The following is a 17,987-nucleotide window of genomic DNA, read 5'->3' on the forward strand; positions in this document are numbered from 1 at the left end:
CTCCCCTCCTTGGCTGGGGACTGCCTGACTTGCAGGTGATTAGGGTGGGAAGCCGTCCAGATTCTGCATGGATGGTGGCGGTCCACCGCACGCAATCCTTGCAAGCCACACGAGACGGTGGGAATGCAAAAGAGCACGTCGGACAGACCGCGAACGCCAGAATCGTCTCTCTCCCCCAATTGTCCGTACCTCCTCGTGCTGGCTCCAATGACCGGCCCTCGGCCTGGCACTTTCTTGGTCCCCTCCCGCGCTGCACAACGACACCCGGGGCTAAGGCAGGGGTTGTCGGCCGGCGGAAACACACCCCTGAACCATGATTTTGATATTGCAAAGGAGGAAATGCCTATACCTATACGTACACAAATAGTCGACTCCAGACTGGCTCCTAAGGATTCACCACTGGCAGTGGTTGCAACCCTCAGCCCATAGACCCAAGGGGATCAGCTGGAAGAGAGGAACGGAAACAGGACGGACAAGACGCGGGAAGCACGGGGCATCTGCTCGATACAAACAAACAGATGGATGACGAGAGCGCGAAGACGACAACGATGACACTCGCAATCACCGCCCAATATTCATTTAATCAATTTGACAGCGGAGGTCAAGCAGGGGGCTGAATGGCCGTGGATGCGCGAAACCGCGCCCCCTCCCCGAGTTTTCTGCCCCCAGTCGCCAACCGAGGGACTCGTGAATGCCCTCCCAGGTTTCCAATGAATGATCTCTGCAGGGCATCGCCGGGGCCCCTGAAGAAGTGTGGAGGAGTCTTTGCCCATTGCGGGCGGTGGGCATACTTCGCACAGTCTCATCGGGGATGATCAGCGACGCCATTCAGCAGAAAAATCCTGGACCTCAAGGCTCAACAGCCATTATTCCATTAAATTCATAGTCATCGGCGTCTGAAGGGTCGGTCGATGAGCGCTTTGGGCCTCTCTCTATTCGTGGACCGTACGCCGCATTCAATTTGCAAAGTTCAGCTCTGGGTTGCAAATCTGCACACGCCGGTCATCGTAGTAACGGCACTTGTTGGCAATAGCTTCAGTAGCGATTCGTGTCCCGATCAACCGTCATACCCTTAGCCTTGTTGCCTCTCCACAAGATACACTTGTACCTACGAATATGAGTATTACAGAGCCAATACTGAGTACCTACTCAGAAGTCGCAGTCTACAGAGAGACACCGCCTCTGCCCGTTATGAGGGCCATTATCCAATGGATCGCGGGTGACTTCGCTCATCCGCTTCTGTCCTGGTCTTGTCTCAGAATTCCCCAGTATGCGGATGACCTATCACTATTAGTCCTTCTCGAAGCAGCAGAATTGGACGTGTAGTGGGCGATATGTCTTGAAACGGCCTGGTGCGGGACAGCGGCGACAGTCGACATCGAAAGGCCCACCGCTTATTAGGAGGTTGCTGATAATTGAGCTGGCAGGCCCCAGGACGATGGATCGTTGCACAGTTGGCAACAACGCAACATAGAGGCAAGCTTGTTGTGCCATGCAAACGCCTGGCTGCCCATGTGCTACGGGGTCTGGCTGGCGTCGTTCCGCACCATGGTACCACCCGCCGCCCGCACATGCTTTGCCAACTCAGAACTTCAGCCCGCTGGCTCCTTCGCTTCACAAATATCGGTGTCAATTCACGATCCCGCCGTTTCCGAACCCAGCAGATAGACGGGCGGCCGATCCATATGCGGTGGTCAAAAGGAACGCCCCTGACTGAACCTGGGCCCATGTTCCGGGCCTTACGAAATGCTCCACGTATTCTGGAATATCCTTTTTTCTTTTTCTTAGAGACAGGGGCGGGCTAGACCACTGTGACAGTGGACATACTTACGTGCCCGCCGCCCACTTTCGGAAATCGTTACTCGAGCTGTCTTGCTGCTGCTCTGCCACTCTACATGGCCCGGGGGATGGGGACGGCGTGGCTGAGATGCTTGTAAAAAGAAGTCAATCTTATCAATGAGCAAGCACTATTTGTACTTGCTTGAGCCTGGCACATTCAACACGGGGACAAGGACGCGGCCAATGCCTCCGGAGTACATGCCCACCAGGGCAAGAAGGCAACGTGGAAGAGGTCGAGCGTTTCCAACGTCTGTTCTCATCAGACTCTGCAGGCGGCAAAAGCAAGCAATCTAAGACCGACTCAGTCGATGCTGCGACTTTATTTTGCGACGCATCAGATGCAGCAGAGAGACCTTCACTGCTACTTCCCTGACTCGTATCGACTGAGCACTTGGAGATGACGCTGTTTGGGGTAGAATGAGAGGGATAGGAGGGACAGTGAGAGCACCAAGGCAAAGAAAAGAAGGAGAAGAAAAACGAGAAGCGATCATTGAGTTTGTACTGCGGAAAGTTGGAACGAAGGATTTGCTTTTTGCGGTGGCGAGAGCACCGGTTTCGTCCAGACTTGTCAGCGTTCCCATGTGGGCTGGTCCATATCGTCGGGTCCCCTTCGCGAACGAGCCTCTTTTTTGGATGAGAGACGAACTTCATCGGGCTAGGCGCCGCTCTCGACAGGTCCATCACTTGCCTTAGGACGGACACGGACATCACGGCAGTAAGGTCTACGACTCACAGACCCTCTCTCTACGACGACGACGATGTCGTAGGCAGGGGAAGTTATCTTTCCATCTATATTTGTTGAGGCCTTTAAGGGGTCTGCGAAAAGCCGCGAGGTCTGGGAATCATGACATACTACTTTACAACTTCACAAGAGTATGGCTAGGAGACCGGGGTCTTTACAATCTGCTCAATACTGCCTCTAGACGCAGAAACGCGCAAACAACATTCCCATCAGGTGCAAAAGCCAGTTGCCTAGAACGGATAGATCATCGACGAACCGATGCCGCTCCAACACAAGCCTCAAGGCAGTGACAGCTTGGCTTCACCCACTCCAACGAGGTCTACCAGTACGGTACGAAAGATTTCCCGTAGAGTAGAGTGGGATTGACCTTGTGCCGACATGTTCACGGTAGCACGGCGGCGCTGCACGCAAGCGGCGAAGCCAAACTCCACTTCCGAAGCCTGCCATTCCATGTTCAATGGTGTATCCGGTCGAAACTTGGCGTCCGTGTACACGTCCATCACGGGCTGCACAGCGAGGGCCAACCCAGCGTGTCAGGTTCGCTTCCACTTGCACAGGGAACCTTTGACAAACGTAACCTTTTTTTTATTTTGCCCAGAAACACATTTGTACGCGTAGGTAGCCATATCTGCTATGGACTCGTGTCCGACTATCCAAATACAATGTTTGAAGCCAAAGCGCCTCAGCCGTCAAACGCATTTACACTACGAATCCTTTCCTGGGGGACCCGTGGGGACGTGCAACAGCACCGTTCACTTCCCAGTTCAATAGTTTACAGCTGTCAAATTATGCGTGTTCTGTGTATGGATAGTGTACAAACAAAGGGGGCAACGATCCGATGCCAGAGACGGGACCCCGTGGTTCATGCACCTGTCACCCGCAAACGCAGAGCAAACTTGACATTCTGTATTCGTACGATACAGATCAGATCCCACTTAAGGATTTCCAATGGTGTCTTGGTGTATTTGGTCTCATGGGCTGAAGACCAGGGGAATCCATTGACCACATTTCGCTTGAGTCGATTGCCCATCATCGGTGAGATTAACGATCGAAAGGGGGCAGCGGTCAGAGGCCGGGGTAGGTTGACCACATGATTAAAGACCGGCCCTGTCAATAGCAGCATCGCCAGTTACCGTATCCACCAAGCACCTCCCAAAAAGAATCAATCCAAGCACGCCAGGCAAAGGCAAGCCAAGCCCAGGTTTGACAAGCAAACAGGCTGACAGGGTCCGCTCTGACAGAGTGAGCTGAGCTATTCTCTCTGTCTCTCTCTCTCTCTCTCTCTCTGCCTCACCGATACTGGGCCGGGTCGGACTCGAGCCCCCCAAACGCTTACCGTTACTGTCGAGACTAAATATCGGATGAGTTGGCGCCGAAGTTGTCGCTCACCTGTGTCATCGCTACAATGCGCCGGAACATGTTCTCAAGGCAGGCAAACTGGTATTCGACATTTCCAAACTCCAATGGCCCAAGCGACGACCATCCCACCGGTTCCCCCAAGATAGAAACTTTGGTACAGATGCAGTGACTGTGTCTGAGTCGAGGTTCTTCGACCAGGTCTCTGTCTTCCGCCTCAATCGGGTGAACCCTTGATCGATGGATTGGCGTCTATCGCCGGAGCCTGAACATGGCACGCATGACATCTGGCGCCGCAATGTCTCACAAGACGAGGTTCGAAGACGGTACACGGCACGCTGCTGCTGCGAAGTCTAATTCAACCTGCTGATCCGGATCAGCGACCAGACAAAGCCCTTGACATCAGAGGGCCAGACAGGATCGAAGCCAGCACCCTCCCACGCCTCCTCGGGGAACATCTATGGCACATCCGCAAAAACCCTTTCCACACGAGCAAACGCCATGATGGGACACACAGACACGGCTCGTCACTGATCGCTCTAGCAAACTTGCAGAGTTTGCGGAGTAGAGTTCGGACCGGGCTGCCAGTTCAACTCGTCGGTTTGACTCGCTCAACACCACCACTACCACATCATCCTTCGGACGAAAGCTCGTTTTAAACTTGGAAGTAGGAACTGTAGTTTGGAGCTTTGGCCCGTCATTACAGCACGGATGCTCTCGCATCCATATTGGGATTGCAACATCGCCCTGCACTTGAATCCAAGCAAAGCAGCAAAGCCCAGCCGCCAAGCTGGCTACGCTAGCAAAAGCCCCCCTCACAGTTCACACCCCCTCGAGCGTCGCAACGATTTTTCAGAAGAGGAAAGTCGGCGATCCATCCATCCAAGATCCCAGCCCCGCTGCAGAGTAAGGCTAACCAAGATCTGCTGTGGATGAGGCGGTTGCCATCAGCCCCATCCCATCCTATTCCATCCCATCGTGACTTTGCGTGCCACCTTGCCTACGAGGTTGTTTCGTCACCCTGCTTCGCTCGTCTGTTTTTTCCTAATATCTATGATACAACCTCTCCGTTACCATCCAGATTCGGCATGAGAAGTGGACTCACGGTCAGAGCTTGCCAGCTTGGAATGTCGAAGCTCCGGAACCAGGCGACCAGGGTGGTTTGGCCCTTTTCAGGAGACGCAGAGGCCCATCGCTGTGTTACGATTCTTGAAAGTCAAATTTTGATACGCGCTGCTTCGTGCCTGAAGGAACAGTAGAGCATTGCAACTATTCGCAGGCTTTGCTCATCTCCATTGGACGCCAACTCTGTCTGTTAGACCGTTGCCCGTAAAACCTGGCTGCGCGAATGTAGATCAGACATATCTCGCCGCGAAATCGGCATGCTTTATCAGGCATGAAGGGCGGACGTCCTCTTCTCTGACAGTCCCCGCCCCGATGCCAGATGGTGATCCTCCCCCCTCCCATAATACATCCCCCAAAAGGTGCATGTGCCCATCTCTGCGAGAGGAAGTAAGAAGCAAAGAAGGTTGAGATAACCGCCCCTTGTGCCTTCAAGGCCCCCAAAAGCTCAAACCCATGCCGGGTTGATCACCGGAGCTCGGTTCACCAGTTGCGCAAGCCGCTTGTTGAACGCATTTCTTGTTCGAATCCTTCTCCTCCTCCTTCTTCGACCCGCTTCGCGAAGCCGGAGACGGGATCTTAATGTTACAGCAACTCTTCCTGGGCGGTGGACCTGACAGTCAGACGGCCTTGTATCTGCCAGAACCAGCCCTCCTCGCCCATCATGAACCCTGATCCGGCCGCCTCCGTCGGTCGATGTCCCGTACGGTAACGAGGGCCCCAAACTCCACCGACAAAAGGCCTAGTTGAGAGAGAGTCCGAGTCGGGTATGCCCCCTCCCCTTTCCCACGGCCCATTGCCAAACATGTTCATTGCTGCCCGTCCCCGGTTGCTTCGGCCGCGTTGTCGAAGTTTCGCAAACCCTACCATGGCAAATCCCTCCCAAAGTTTGAGCGGGCCGCGCCCGCTAAACCTCAAAGTCCCATCATGCAGAGCTGACATCTCGAAACAGGCTAACAGCTGAGAAAGAAGGGCGCAAACCTGCGGTGCTGTGCCGCACCAAGGCGGCAGGCAGACTGCATCACTGGGTTGTTCGGTAAAGCTCCAGTCAGCTTGGTGAGGTCAGCGGAGGTGTAGAAGCCGAAGTTGTCAAAGGTCTAAAGCCCGCTTGTTTGTATCCGTAGAACAGATACGCCATGATCCATCGCCCTTCGCGGCCCCCTGGGCCCTGGCACGAGACCGCACTTGTGAGTTCGGCCGCGGGAGATCTCGCCGATGCTGATACGACGTCGCCCGCTTTCCGGCATGACCCCTCACCCTTCGTTCTTCGCCCCCCGAGGCTTCCACTCAAACCTCGAAGGGAAAAGCCAAGAGCAGCGGCCAAAAGCGAGTCGAGAGGACAAGGCCCGCACGACCACCCGGCCGGCGGCCGGCATTTTCGCCCACTCGCTTACATCTTGCGAAGATCGAGCTTGCAGAAAACTCTGAGCGTTGTGCTGGATAGGACCCGCCGCCGGTGTTCCAGTTGGCGGGGTAGAGACTATCGTGAGGGAGAAAAAAGTTCTTCGCGGGGTAAGGTTGGCCGTGCGAGGGGCGATTTTTCGACTGCCGATGTTAAAGGGTGTTTACTTCTTTTTCTCCTCCCTTTCTTCTTTTGATCTGGAGGATTCGGTGTTTGTCCAGCTAGGTTGGATATGCGGTTTGCATCCTGTCCCATGCAAGGTCACTCTCGTGCATCTGCTGGCAGGCATCATATCAGAGGGGATATGCGTGTCTGTCTCTAGTTAAAAGTCCGCTGTGCATTTTGCTGCCTCTTCGATATGCAATTGCGTGATTCCTCTTATTTCTTTTTGGTTCTTCCAGAGGAAAAGAGGCGCAGACGCGTTGCTAACCTCTTCGTTCGCCTTCCGGTTTTCTCGTATGCTGTGCAAGTCTTGAGTACCTACATCAACGATCTAAACGGATCAGCGCTCAATTTACGGTAATTCTGAGAGCAAAAGTACGGGTGTGTATTACTACGGGGATGAAGTCTTCCGGCAGCCTTCTTCAAGGCTTGATCAATTCCTTTGTGAAGTCTAAGCATTTCCGCAAAGTGTCCATTATACCGAGCATCAATCCTATATGATAGACATGTGCGCTCCGGATTGGACGTATTCGTCATTCGCCTTTCCTCCATGAATGAGCCCGTTTATGTATAGCACACGTGTGGATTAAGTCCCCATGCTATGGGTTCGCCCGCAAGCGAGCTCTTGATACAGCTTCGAAGCTGTGAAACCAGTGAGGTGAGTGGCAGCTCAAAATTATCTCATGAGCACCGGTATGCGTCCATGCAATGAAGTACTTGCCTGAGAAAATGACGTCTATTTTAGAGGAAGATGATGCGAGGGCCCATGGTGTTTTATAATTAAAGTGGCCAAGGCTGAGATGCAGCCTTCCTGCCAGGACATTGGTAGTTGCTCGTGTATTACCACAAACAGCATCGTTCTCTCGAAGTGCTGAGCTACACAGAAATGCACGTATATAGCCATGTAGAGATATTCAGTACTTCTTCAAAACGTGATGTCGTCAGGCCCACGACTTTATTTAACTATCACAGTGAACACCGACGATTCTTCGATCACACTTATTACAACATACTTGATTATCATCCTTGAAGACGGTTCAATTTCTTGACCGGCTATCTTCTGAGTTTTAGCATGACTAGAGAAGTGCCAACCCGCTGCAACAGTTTATCCGAGAACTTGATACTGCCCGCTAACAGTAGAAGAGAGTTGTGTATCATAGTCAAACTACTACGCAGAGCATTTTCAAGATACGGTCAGTAGTAGCTTATAAAGAGTTAAAAGAGTTACCCACATTCGAAATCAACTTCCTTATTCGGGAGAGCAGCCCGTGGCGTCCCATACGGTGGAATCGGGCGCTGCAAGCACAGACAACGCAAGCCTAGACGATCTATGTCTTTAATGGATTGCGGATTTTATAATATTCTGAGGTCATGGAACTATCACTTTTCACGATGGCGCGAGTCTTGACCACTGACTGGTAATATCGAGCACATATGAGAATGCTGATGGCACTGGTGTCCATCTCTTCTCAAAGTAATCGTATCATTTAGATAGACCATGAATCGAGGTCGTATCTAAGGGATTTCCCACATTCCTAGTCGCAAGGCTGCCAGCCATCAAGGGGCACCTAGTTAAAAGAAGTCGGCGAGGGTTTTAACACGCTCTCCCTTCTTTATACTCGTTTTGAAAAGAAAAGCAAAAAGAGTTCGTCACCGGTGTGGCTACATGTCTTGGTTCTTATGCTGGAAATTGAACTCGGAGCCTGTCGTCGAGTAAGGCCGTGGGCAAATATATTGCTTGTTGACCTTGAACCACTTCACCACCCAGACAATTTGACCTGACCCGTCGACCTAGACGGGCGCCTCCTGGCTGATGACGAGAATGGACTCGGAGTTGTAGATGAGGGTTTCCTACGCATTCATATGGTGGAATATGCGGTAGGAGTGAAACAAGGAAAGTCCCTAAGCAGCATTTCAGTTTATGGATGCTCGGCTTGTATGGGACTTGAACATCACGCAAGAAACACGCCAAAGGGATATTTGATCAAGTCAATTTTAACCTATGATATGCATGGGCATTTTCCTCGCCCGTCTTTTTTGGTTGAGTGGGTAGTACTAGTACATAATGTGACACCCGGCGATTCTCCTATCTTGTGTGTGTGTCTGTCCATCAATGCCGGCTCCGTACTCTATCCGAGTAATCATTTCTGTCCTGCCGCCTGGTCGAAGCTCTCAAGCACCGAATCCTTCAGCTGCTTGGACTCCCCAGACGCTCCCTCGTAGGACTCCTCCGCCGACTCGTTGCCGACCAGCTGCTTCGCCATCGTCCTGGCTTGCGCCTGGCCAACCTTGCCGTACACGCTCAGGCCGGTGGCAATCATGCTCGAGATGTCTCCCACGTTTCCGGGGACAACGACAGCCGTGCTCTCCTTGGCCAGCTTGCCAAACGCGTCAACGTACTTCTCGGCAACCGACAGGCTGATGGCGCCCTGTGCCGCATCCTCGCCGTCGGCAATGCTCTTGGAGACGGCCTCGATACCGGCGGCGGTTGCCTTGGCCTTCATGAGGATGGCCTCGGCCTCACCAGACGCCCTGTTGATCTGCTCGGCGCGCATAGCCTCGGACGCCAGGATGACGCTCTGCTTCTTACCCTCGGCGATGTTGATGGCCGACTGTCTCTGACCCTCGGAGTCGAGGATCTCGGCGCGCTTCGAGCGTTCGGCGGTGACCTGGCGGTGCATGGCTTCGACGACGCCGGCGGGGGCGTGGATGTCTCGGATCTCGTAACGGAGGCAGGTAACGCCCCAGGCCTGAGCGGCCTCGTTGATGGCGGCGGTGATGTTTGTGTTGAGAGCGGCGCGCTCCTTGAGGACGTGGTCGAGGGTCAGCTGGCCGATTTCGGATCGCATCGTGGTTTGCGCCAGCTGAGAGATGGCGTATTCGGCATCTTCGACTCCATAGCTTGGGGGAATATTGTCAGTATGCTACCACGATACCGTCGAGGGGGGGTGTGGACAAACCTGGCCTTGTAGGCGTCAAAGACGCGGGTGTAGAGGACACCATCGAGTTCGAGGGTGACGTTGTCGGCGGTGATGGCGCTCTGACTAGGGATCTCGAGGGCGTTTTCCTTGAGCGACTTGACGTAGGAGATGCGGTCGATGAAGGGGACGAGAATAGCCAGACCGGGTTCGAGAATGCGGTTGAACTTTCCCATGCGCTCAACGATCCATGCTGTCTGTTGCGGAACGAATCGGATGACGGTGTTGGCGGGGAGCGACGACCTCTGGAAGTAGGAGGGCGGGATGCTGGAGCTGGAGCCGAATGCTGATGGAAGCAGGCTCTTTGTGGTAGTCTGGAAGCCGCGCGACTGGGACTGGACGAAGGCCCGTCTCAGCGGCGCGGAGAGTGCGGCTTTTGTTACCGCCGAAGCCATGTCTGTTGCTGCTGCTGCTGCTGCATTGACGTAGATCGAGAAGATGCGTGGATCGTGGATCAAATCGAGGTTGCGAGCTCCAGAATAGCTCTCTCGCGGGTCATCAGCTAAGGCCAAAGAGGATCTGTGGGTCTCCGTCCTTTGACCGGGGCAAAAAAAATCCCATGGATGACGGAAGCTGCAGCTGCCTCTGCCTACCGATAATTAGCCGACGGTATCGGCCGAGGCCCACCGGGCTCTGATGCTCCCGTTCCGTGGTGCCATGGTGCATCCAGGATCCAGGACGGGACATCCTAGACATGGACGAGGCCTTGCATTGTCAGCTTGGAGACCAGACGGCACATCTGTTCGCAACGATTATGAAGCCCGGATACACTGGTTTTGCATTGGACCGCAACCCTTTTGATGTTGGCTAGTCATGAAACTCAGAATCTCAAAACATCCAGCACCTTGACAGTCACCAAGTTCATCAACCATAGCTCAGGATGCATCACCACATTACCTCACGAGAACACAACTTTCATAAGGTTACTGACACCTGGACGGGTCCCCATCTGGAAGACTGCGATTAGTCTCAGAGGATAAGAAGCCAGAATGCAATCAGTAGAAGTAGCCCAGAGAGTGACGCCCAATGTAGATCCGAGTCTCACATCCGTAGAGGTGCATGCTGTTGACGGTGTCCACTTCCGTCTCACTCTGTCCAGACTCTCAAAGCACAAAGAGACACTGCCTTCCTTCATAGCACAGCATAATGGGCGGAGAGAACTTTGGGTGTGAAGAAAGTCATAATCATTGAGCCATACTACCCATGCCATGTGTACCGATAATCAGCCCGACCTACCCAGCCAAACCCTCTTTCGCGAATCGTGGGGAATCATGCACATAGGCCACTGCTAGTATGTAGAACCTTCGGGAGGCTGAGGGATCTTCTTGTTCGCAGGAGCGGCCATGTACCTGGAGAAATGAGTGTTAGCCTTGTCTGAAGAGGGCTGGCAGCATTTGAGCTTGCATCCCAACGTATCCCCTCTCCCAACATACCTTCTAAGTTCAATGAGAATAGTCTCCATGGTGTTGTCTCTCTTCCAGTTGGCCAGGCAAGGAAGCTGTCTGGGGTCGACGACGCCATTGCGGGAGTTGACGCAGGGCAGGTTGACCTGGCTCACAAATTGTATCGTGGGAGGCTCGTCAGGGTAGTTGGGACCGCAGTGCATCTTGAGGGAGTAGATTCGGTTTTCGTGGACGCTCTACAAAGAACCGGTCAGTGATGCGCAAAACCTCGATGGGGCCTGGTAAACACAAAGGATATACTAACATGAGGGGGTCCAAGAATGGTTCCGTTCCAGTCGGACATCAAGAGGTCTTCGGCATCGTTCAGACCGTAGGAGCAAGCCTCTGCAACGGGAACAGTCAGTCAGAAATGCGAGATGCGCGGGGCAGTTTGCTTGGTGTTGCATCAGAGGGGAGGAACTCCAGTACCTGCTCCGAGACCCTTTTCGCCTTTCTCAAGCTCCTCGAGGAGGCGGAAGTTGCGTGGAACCTTTGCGCCCATGTTGAGTGGTGTGTGGGTATCGAGAGGCTTGAGGTCGGTATGGTTGTGAATGGGCGACGGGAAGATACCGCAATGTAGATGTTCAAAGTTGGAGGGGTTACGAAGTGGGAGGAAGGCCGTCGGGGATTGCAATGCGGCCCGGATCTTAGTTCTTTACCTAAACGTGTGGTAGGTACCTAGTGGGGGTACATCTGCTTGGCCCAGTGACGGGTCGCAGTGGGCACCTCACAGAAGGGCCCATCAGTGTAATCAAGCTGGCTTGTGCCTGAAGGCGCCTGGAGAGACGGCGCAAGTGTCACTGTCTGGCTAGAAGCCGTGCCAGCCCAAGGCAGCGCGGGGCACTAAAGGCGGTGAACTACTTTGAGCATTTCTGCCGGTCAAGCGGTGTGGGTACCGTTATGCGAGATGCCTTAGTCATCATTCAAGGTGGACAGCTCACCTCAATCGGGAGCTGTGGATGAGCTGCCAGGCGCAGAGGGCAGAAGCAGCTGTCCAAACGCGAGCTCCCTACCTTACCTTAACTTGCCCTGTTCATCCCTATCAACTCGAAATCAACTCGACAATTTCGACAAGACACGGCTTGTCAATTGTTCCACAGTCCATTTTGTTAGCGTGTGTTTCTTCATTTCACTGAGGTCCGTCAAAGATCGATGATGGACTGCCCGAGAGGCCACCTGTGACAGAATGACGACCCAGCTCCTGGCTACGGAGCTAACGAACCTCATCCAAGAGAGCAAACGAAAACATAATGACCTCCGACAGGTGTGCACTTGAATATCTAACAAAATGAAAACCCAATGCTAACAGTATCTGAATAAGGCTGCTGAAAAGTCTCTCGAGGAACTGAAAGCGCTTAGAGGAGCTAATGAAGCTCAAGCTGCCAACGGTGTGTATCCCCACTGTCGGTCCCTCCTAGCTATGGATCCATGACTGACCTCTCGACACAGAGCTTGCCCAGAGACCCAACTTTGTGAATCCCTTCATCATTGCATGTGGCACCAAGAATGCAAAGTTTACTGGAATCGCCATTGTATGCCTCCAGAGGCTCATCGTCGCCCGTGCTCTTCCAAGGGGGAAGCTGAACCAGGTCCTCGAAGCTCTGAGAGAGGCAACCTCGGCTGGTCTCGATGTTCAACTGAAGATCCTTCAGGCTTTGCCGTCATTATTGCAGAATTATGCCACTGATCTCAAAGGCGACCTTCTCATCACCGCTCTGAACATCTGCTTCATACTGCAGTCCAGCAAAAATGCTATCGTCAACAACACTTCCGCGGCAACCTTGCAACAGCTCGTCGTGTCTGTGTTTGACAAGGTCGTAGCCGAAGACAGTTAGTCTTGAATCTTTCTGCCACCAAGTTTATCTGCTGAACGTGCATAGAAACGGCTCCAAGCGGCCCTCCCGCTGGCGAAGCGCCGTCCGGTGATGGCACAGTTGAACTGCGCGCAGCGGCGCTGGATGCGTACAGGGTATGCCGCGCCATCATACTACAAAAGTTCTGTCACTCACCTCTACTTAGATATTCAACGATCTATGTCTCATGACAGAGAATCAGCGCCCCGAGTACCTGAGATTCTCTGGTCTGCCACAAACATTCGGATTGGAACTGATAGAGTCTGTTCTTACCAACCATGCCGCCGTCTTTTCTACCCACAAAGAACAAGCACACATCCTACAGATTCGGGTCATGCCATTCATCACTAGCGCACTGAAAGGAAAGCCAAACTTTGCTACGTCCGTCAGGCTGGTTCGGATTCTGTACACCCTCCTAAGACGCCATATCAACATGCTCCCAACCGAAAGCGGAGATGCACTTGATATCCTGACGCATCTACTGGACCAGGACACGGCAACATGGAAGAGAGCACTGTGTTTAGAAGTGTTCCGAGGTATCTTCTCAGAGCACGCCTTGATCAGACGGATCTTCGTCAACTACGACGCAAAGGAAGGCGAGAAGGATGTTCTCAAACATTTGACCGCGACCTTTGTGCGGCTTAGCACCGAGAAACCGTCTGTTATTGGTCTTGGACACCAATCGACGATCCCGGTTATGAACCCTTATGCTAGCATCGCATCATCAACCGATCAAGCCATGCTCGAGGCCAGTGGCGTCACGGGTATTATCAGCGGCTCCGTCAGCGCAGACGGCTCCAATGTGGGCATTAGCACGCAGTGGAGTAGCGTCCGGGTCCCTTGCATCGACCAGCTCGACAAGACCGAGGCACCATCTGTTCCGGATTCTTACATCTACAGCTTGACTTTGTCTTGCATAGGATCGCTCTCTGAAGGCCTTGCCAAGTTTATCCTTCCCCTCACTGTCCCTGGGGATAGCCGCAATCGCAAGAAGAGCGGGAAGCAGGAAGTTGGCCGCGACTCACCGGCACCTGCACAAGATGATACAGACGGATCACGAGCTGCGTTGGAACGAGCGGCATCATTCAAGAAGAACCCCGTCCCGCTCAACCCTCTTGCTTTGGAGGATCACCCCATGCACAAAGAAGTCAAAATTTGCGCCGCCATCATTGAGGAGTGCTGGCCCGCCATTCTTGCTACCTGTTCTACGTTCCTCTATGCTGCTATGGACTCTGAGTACTACCACAGTCTAGTGAGGGCATTCCAAAAGTTTGCCCACGTCGCCGGCTTGCTCCAGCTGTCTACCCCGAGAGACGCATTTTTGACGACGCTGGGTAAGGCGGCAGTGCCACCGAATGTGTTCACGGCGTGCCTGAATGCCGGGCCAGCTCGACCAACAACGCCCACACCGACCACAGAAGCACCCAACAGCATTCTGAGCAACGCGCGAGGGTTACTAAGTGTCGATAGTCTTGTCACTCAAGCATCGCCCGTCGCTGACAGAGGTCGGCAGCAAGGCCTCGAGGGGAGCCAGATGACGCTCAACACCCGTAATCTCCTATGCTTGCGAGCGCTCCTCAACCTTGGCATTGCTCTTGGCCCGACTCTCGGTTCCTCATGGCGTATCATCCTGGAAACCTTACAGCAAGCCGATTTTGTACTATTCTCCACGAGTAAGACTCCGGGCCGAACGCCACTCGCAACGAAGGGAACAGATCAGCATGCGGAGGGCGAGGCAAATGCACTACTCTCCAACTTTAGCAGTGAAGTCCGCGCTGTTGAGACGGCAGCATCTCGTCTGATTGAAAGCACTATTGACTTTCCCAACGACGCCTTTGCACAAGTCGTTGAGGCGGTTTGCGACCTCTTAGAAAGAGCAAAGGAAGATAAGCCAAAGACAGAGAGTGCAGCGCAACCAAAGTCGCCTACATCAGGAGGCATGAAGCCGTCGCAAGCAGGCCAACATCGTCGGGTTCTCAGTGTCTCTACAGCAGCCGCCGCAGGACCGAATCAGGAAGACCACTTCGCCCTGGCCAAGTTGGGTGATATTGCCACAATCAACATCGATCGCTTGCTTTCTTACTCGCCAGACATATCTGGATGGACCCCCCTGACTTCCGAATTGATCCATATCATCAATGCGTCTTCAATGAACGCTTCCGTAAGGCTGCGAGCGGCAGAAATTCTCGTCAGACTGGCTCTTGATGCAGCCAACATTGCGGCCACGATGGAGCGTGAGCAATGCGGTCAGGTCCAGTTGCTTCTCCTTGAGGCTCTCCGCGATGCACTCTTGCCTCTGCAGCAAGAAGATAGGGAGGTCACCGTCGCCAGTCATAGCACTGACGTCGAAATCCACAAGGTTGTTCTAGAAGGATTGAAGAACCTACTTGAAAACTGCGGCGAGACACTCGTTAGCGGATGGGAGATTGCCTTTGAGATTATCGGCTCCATCTTCATCAACAAAAAGTTCGCCACTGGAGAACGTCGGGGTTCCCAGACGAACGTTCTCATGACCAGATCAGCGAAGCTCGTCCGGTCTTCTTTCAATTCTCTTCAACTCATCTGCTCCGACTTCCTAGCGTCTTTACCGAATTCCTGCTTTCTCATCCTTGTCGATACCCTTTACAAATTTTGCTCACAAGATGATGACCTCAATATTGCATTAACGGTACGTTGCAAAGAGTCAAGTCTTTCGGACCAAGCTAATACTTTGTAGACTGTCACATTTTTCTGGGTTCTGTCAGATTTCCTGTCCGGCAAGACTGAGACCCTTCCCGTCACGGCCGACCTGATGCAGGGCTCAAGTATATCTGATCTGGCAGCCTTGGCTGCAAATTCGGAACACATCGCTTCAGACGCTGCCCTTTGGATGCTGTTGCTGTTGAGACTCACGACGGTGACAGCCGATGGACGACTCGAGCTACGCAATAGCGCGATTCAGACCTTGTTGAGAATCTTTGACGCGTATGGCGATAAGTTGAGTCCAGAGGCATGGTCCACCTGCGTCAAGTCTGTGGTTTTCAAGCTTCTTTCATCAATAGAGGAAGAACTCCAGGCCGCCGCAACCGACAGTACCACCCTGCAAGACCGCAGAGAGTGGCACGAGACAGCATCCGTTGTCTTGACCGGTATTTCCGAGCTCCTTACGACCTACATGGAGACCCTATCCATGCATTCCTCATTTAATGCCCTGTGGCAAGAGCTTCTTGGTCACTTTACTACTCTACTCGATTTTCAGGTGCTCACAATCAACACGGCCACGTACAAAGCACTCGGCAAGGTTATCAAGCTCGACTACGATCCCGGCAGACCCATTTTTGACACAAACACTGTTAACGCGGCATGGGAGCTGTGGTCTCGGGGTACGCCCGTCTCCCTGGACGAAGAAGATGGCAAGAAGGCAGACAATCAAACTTGCTTGATTGCCTACGTTGCGGCATTCCACGATGTGTACCAACTCGTCCAGCAAGACCTGACGGTGGATCGGGTTCGCCAGATGTTGACCCTCTTCCGCGAGGCCCTGCAACAAGCCACGGTGGGAGCCTATGTGAATGACATTGAGTATGTCACGCCGCTGCAGAACCAGGTCATGGAAGCCATCAAGATGGTACGAACAGACCTCGCCGGTGTGCCCTCGGCCATGATCTCCCAGGTGGCCGAGTTCGTCCGCCTAGCTTTCAGCGACGAAGCACTCAAGGCGCAGAGCGCGACTCAGCGGAGAACGTATGTGGCCATGTCGAAAGCCAGTATGTCCATCCTACAAACCCTTATCCTACGCAACGCATCCGACGTAGATATCTATGCCAGCAAGGCTTTCTCCTCAGCCCTCTCGGCGCTGTCCAAGCCCGTTGTGCTCAAGTACGGCTTCCCAATCGTCACCAAGTCAGCCCAGCCGTGGCGTCTCGCAACAAACTCGATTCTCGCCATCTTGGAAGCCACGCTGCCACAGATCCGCGTCCTCGAGATCCCCCGCTCGACACTTCAGGACATGTGGCAAATGATTGTCGGAATCGCCGACGGTATCGTGAGCGCGGACACCAATGCAGCGCCTTCATCAGCAGACCTCTCGGACGACGAGTCCTTTGACATTGCATCATTCCACAAACTTCGCGAACTCATCATCCCATCCCTAGGAGCCGAGGCGATCCCAGACAAGACCCGCAAAGCCTATGCCGAAAGCCTCTTCCGGACCTCCATCATCCATGACCCCTCGCCGACCGAGTCTTCCCTCCTCTTCGGCTCCAGCAGCGACGGCGCCAACGGCCTCGCAGCGCTCTACAAGAAACGCACCGGCCGCACCTTCGACCCGCTTCCGACCCGCCGCGACCGTATGGCATACGTCTGTGTCGACGAGCTCTTCTCCCTTGTCTCAACGTACAACGTCGAGAGCCTGCGCATCGTCGTGCAACCGCCCACGCCCGCGTTCCCGCCCCCGCGCTCCGCGACCTCGCATCTCTCAGAGGCGCCGCAGGCCCTGCACATCCGCATCGCGCGCACCGTCGCGCCCTTTCTAATCCTCCGCGCGGCGCTGACTGTCCGGGCGTACATTGCCGACCAGCCCCTGCGAGGCCGCATGCCGCAGCCGCTTTCGCAGCGAAAGGAACTGTTGCGTGTGCTCCGGCAGCTGGTCGACTTGACGTCCGAGTCGGATGCTATCCCCAGCACGCCCAACGTCGATAGCGAGGGAAGGAAGCATCTACTGCGGCTGTATCCCCTCCTCGTCAGCGCCGTGCAGGTAGCGGGCTCTTCTGGGGACGAGGCGGTGTTGAAGCTCTGTGTAGAGGCTCTTGAGGTTGTTGGCGGCGAGCTGGGTGTTTAAAGGAGTCATTTATGCACAGCTGCTCTGTTTTCAATGTATCATTACCTACTTTACCTATCAGACAGACATGACCAGCACATTGTAGATCGTTATTGCGTCAAGGGATATTATGGGAAACTCGTGCTTAGCGGTCCATAGAGCATTATCGTACAAATCCTACTCGGGACGCTATGCGCCGTCGCTCTGTGGCTAGAGGACAACCTCGCAACAAACATTGTAAACAACCGGAGCAAATGGCCCGTAACCACCGTATGGCATACAAGAGGCAAGTC

The 17,987-nt window shown here is 53.8% G+C and overlaps 3 protein-coding genes across 3 annotated transcripts; 1 reads left to right on the forward strand and 2 right to left on the reverse strand.

Annotated features, from left to right (window-relative positions):
* Positions 1-8,764: 8,764 nt before the first annotated feature.
* Positions 8,765-9,996, reverse strand: SLP2 (Synaptotagmin-like protein 2; the record flags this gene model as incomplete). Its single annotated transcript, XM_053193569.2, has 2 exons — positions 8,765-9,524; positions 9,584-9,996. The coding sequence occupies 2 exons, from the start codon at positions 9,994-9,996 to the stop codon at positions 8,765-8,767; spliced, it is 1,173 nt and encodes a 390-aa protein (XP_053048887.1).
* Positions 9,997-10,889: 893 nt separating this feature from the next.
* Positions 10,890-11,545, reverse strand: MMS2 (E2 ubiquitin-conjugating protein mms2; the record flags this gene model as incomplete). Its single annotated transcript, XM_053193570.1, has 4 exons — positions 10,890-10,950; positions 11,035-11,240; positions 11,309-11,388; positions 11,473-11,545. The coding sequence occupies 4 exons, from the start codon at positions 11,543-11,545 to the stop codon at positions 10,890-10,892; spliced, it is 420 nt and encodes a 139-aa protein (XP_053048888.1).
* A 684-nt stretch (positions 11,546-12,229) lies between these two features.
* Positions 12,230-17,715, forward strand: MON2 (Endocytosis and vacuole integrity protein; the record flags this gene model as incomplete). The annotated part of the gene is made up of 6 exons (XM_065759309.1): positions 12,230-12,307; positions 12,365-12,431; positions 12,493-12,873; positions 12,924-13,012; positions 13,063-15,564; positions 15,613-17,715. 6 exons carry the CDS (start codon positions 12,230-12,232, stop codon positions 17,713-17,715), a joined length of 5,220 nt encoding a protein of 1,739 aa, XP_065612031.1.
* Between the last annotated feature and the right edge of the window lie 272 nt (positions 17,716-17,987).

The sequence above is a fragment of the Colletotrichum fioriniae genome, assembly GCF_027942845.1.
Source record: "Colletotrichum fioriniae strain IMI 355084 chromosome Unknown scaffold_18, whole genome shotgun sequence".
Classification (NCBI taxonomy): Eukaryota; Fungi; Ascomycota; class Sordariomycetes; order Glomerellales; family Glomerellaceae; genus Colletotrichum; species Colletotrichum fioriniae.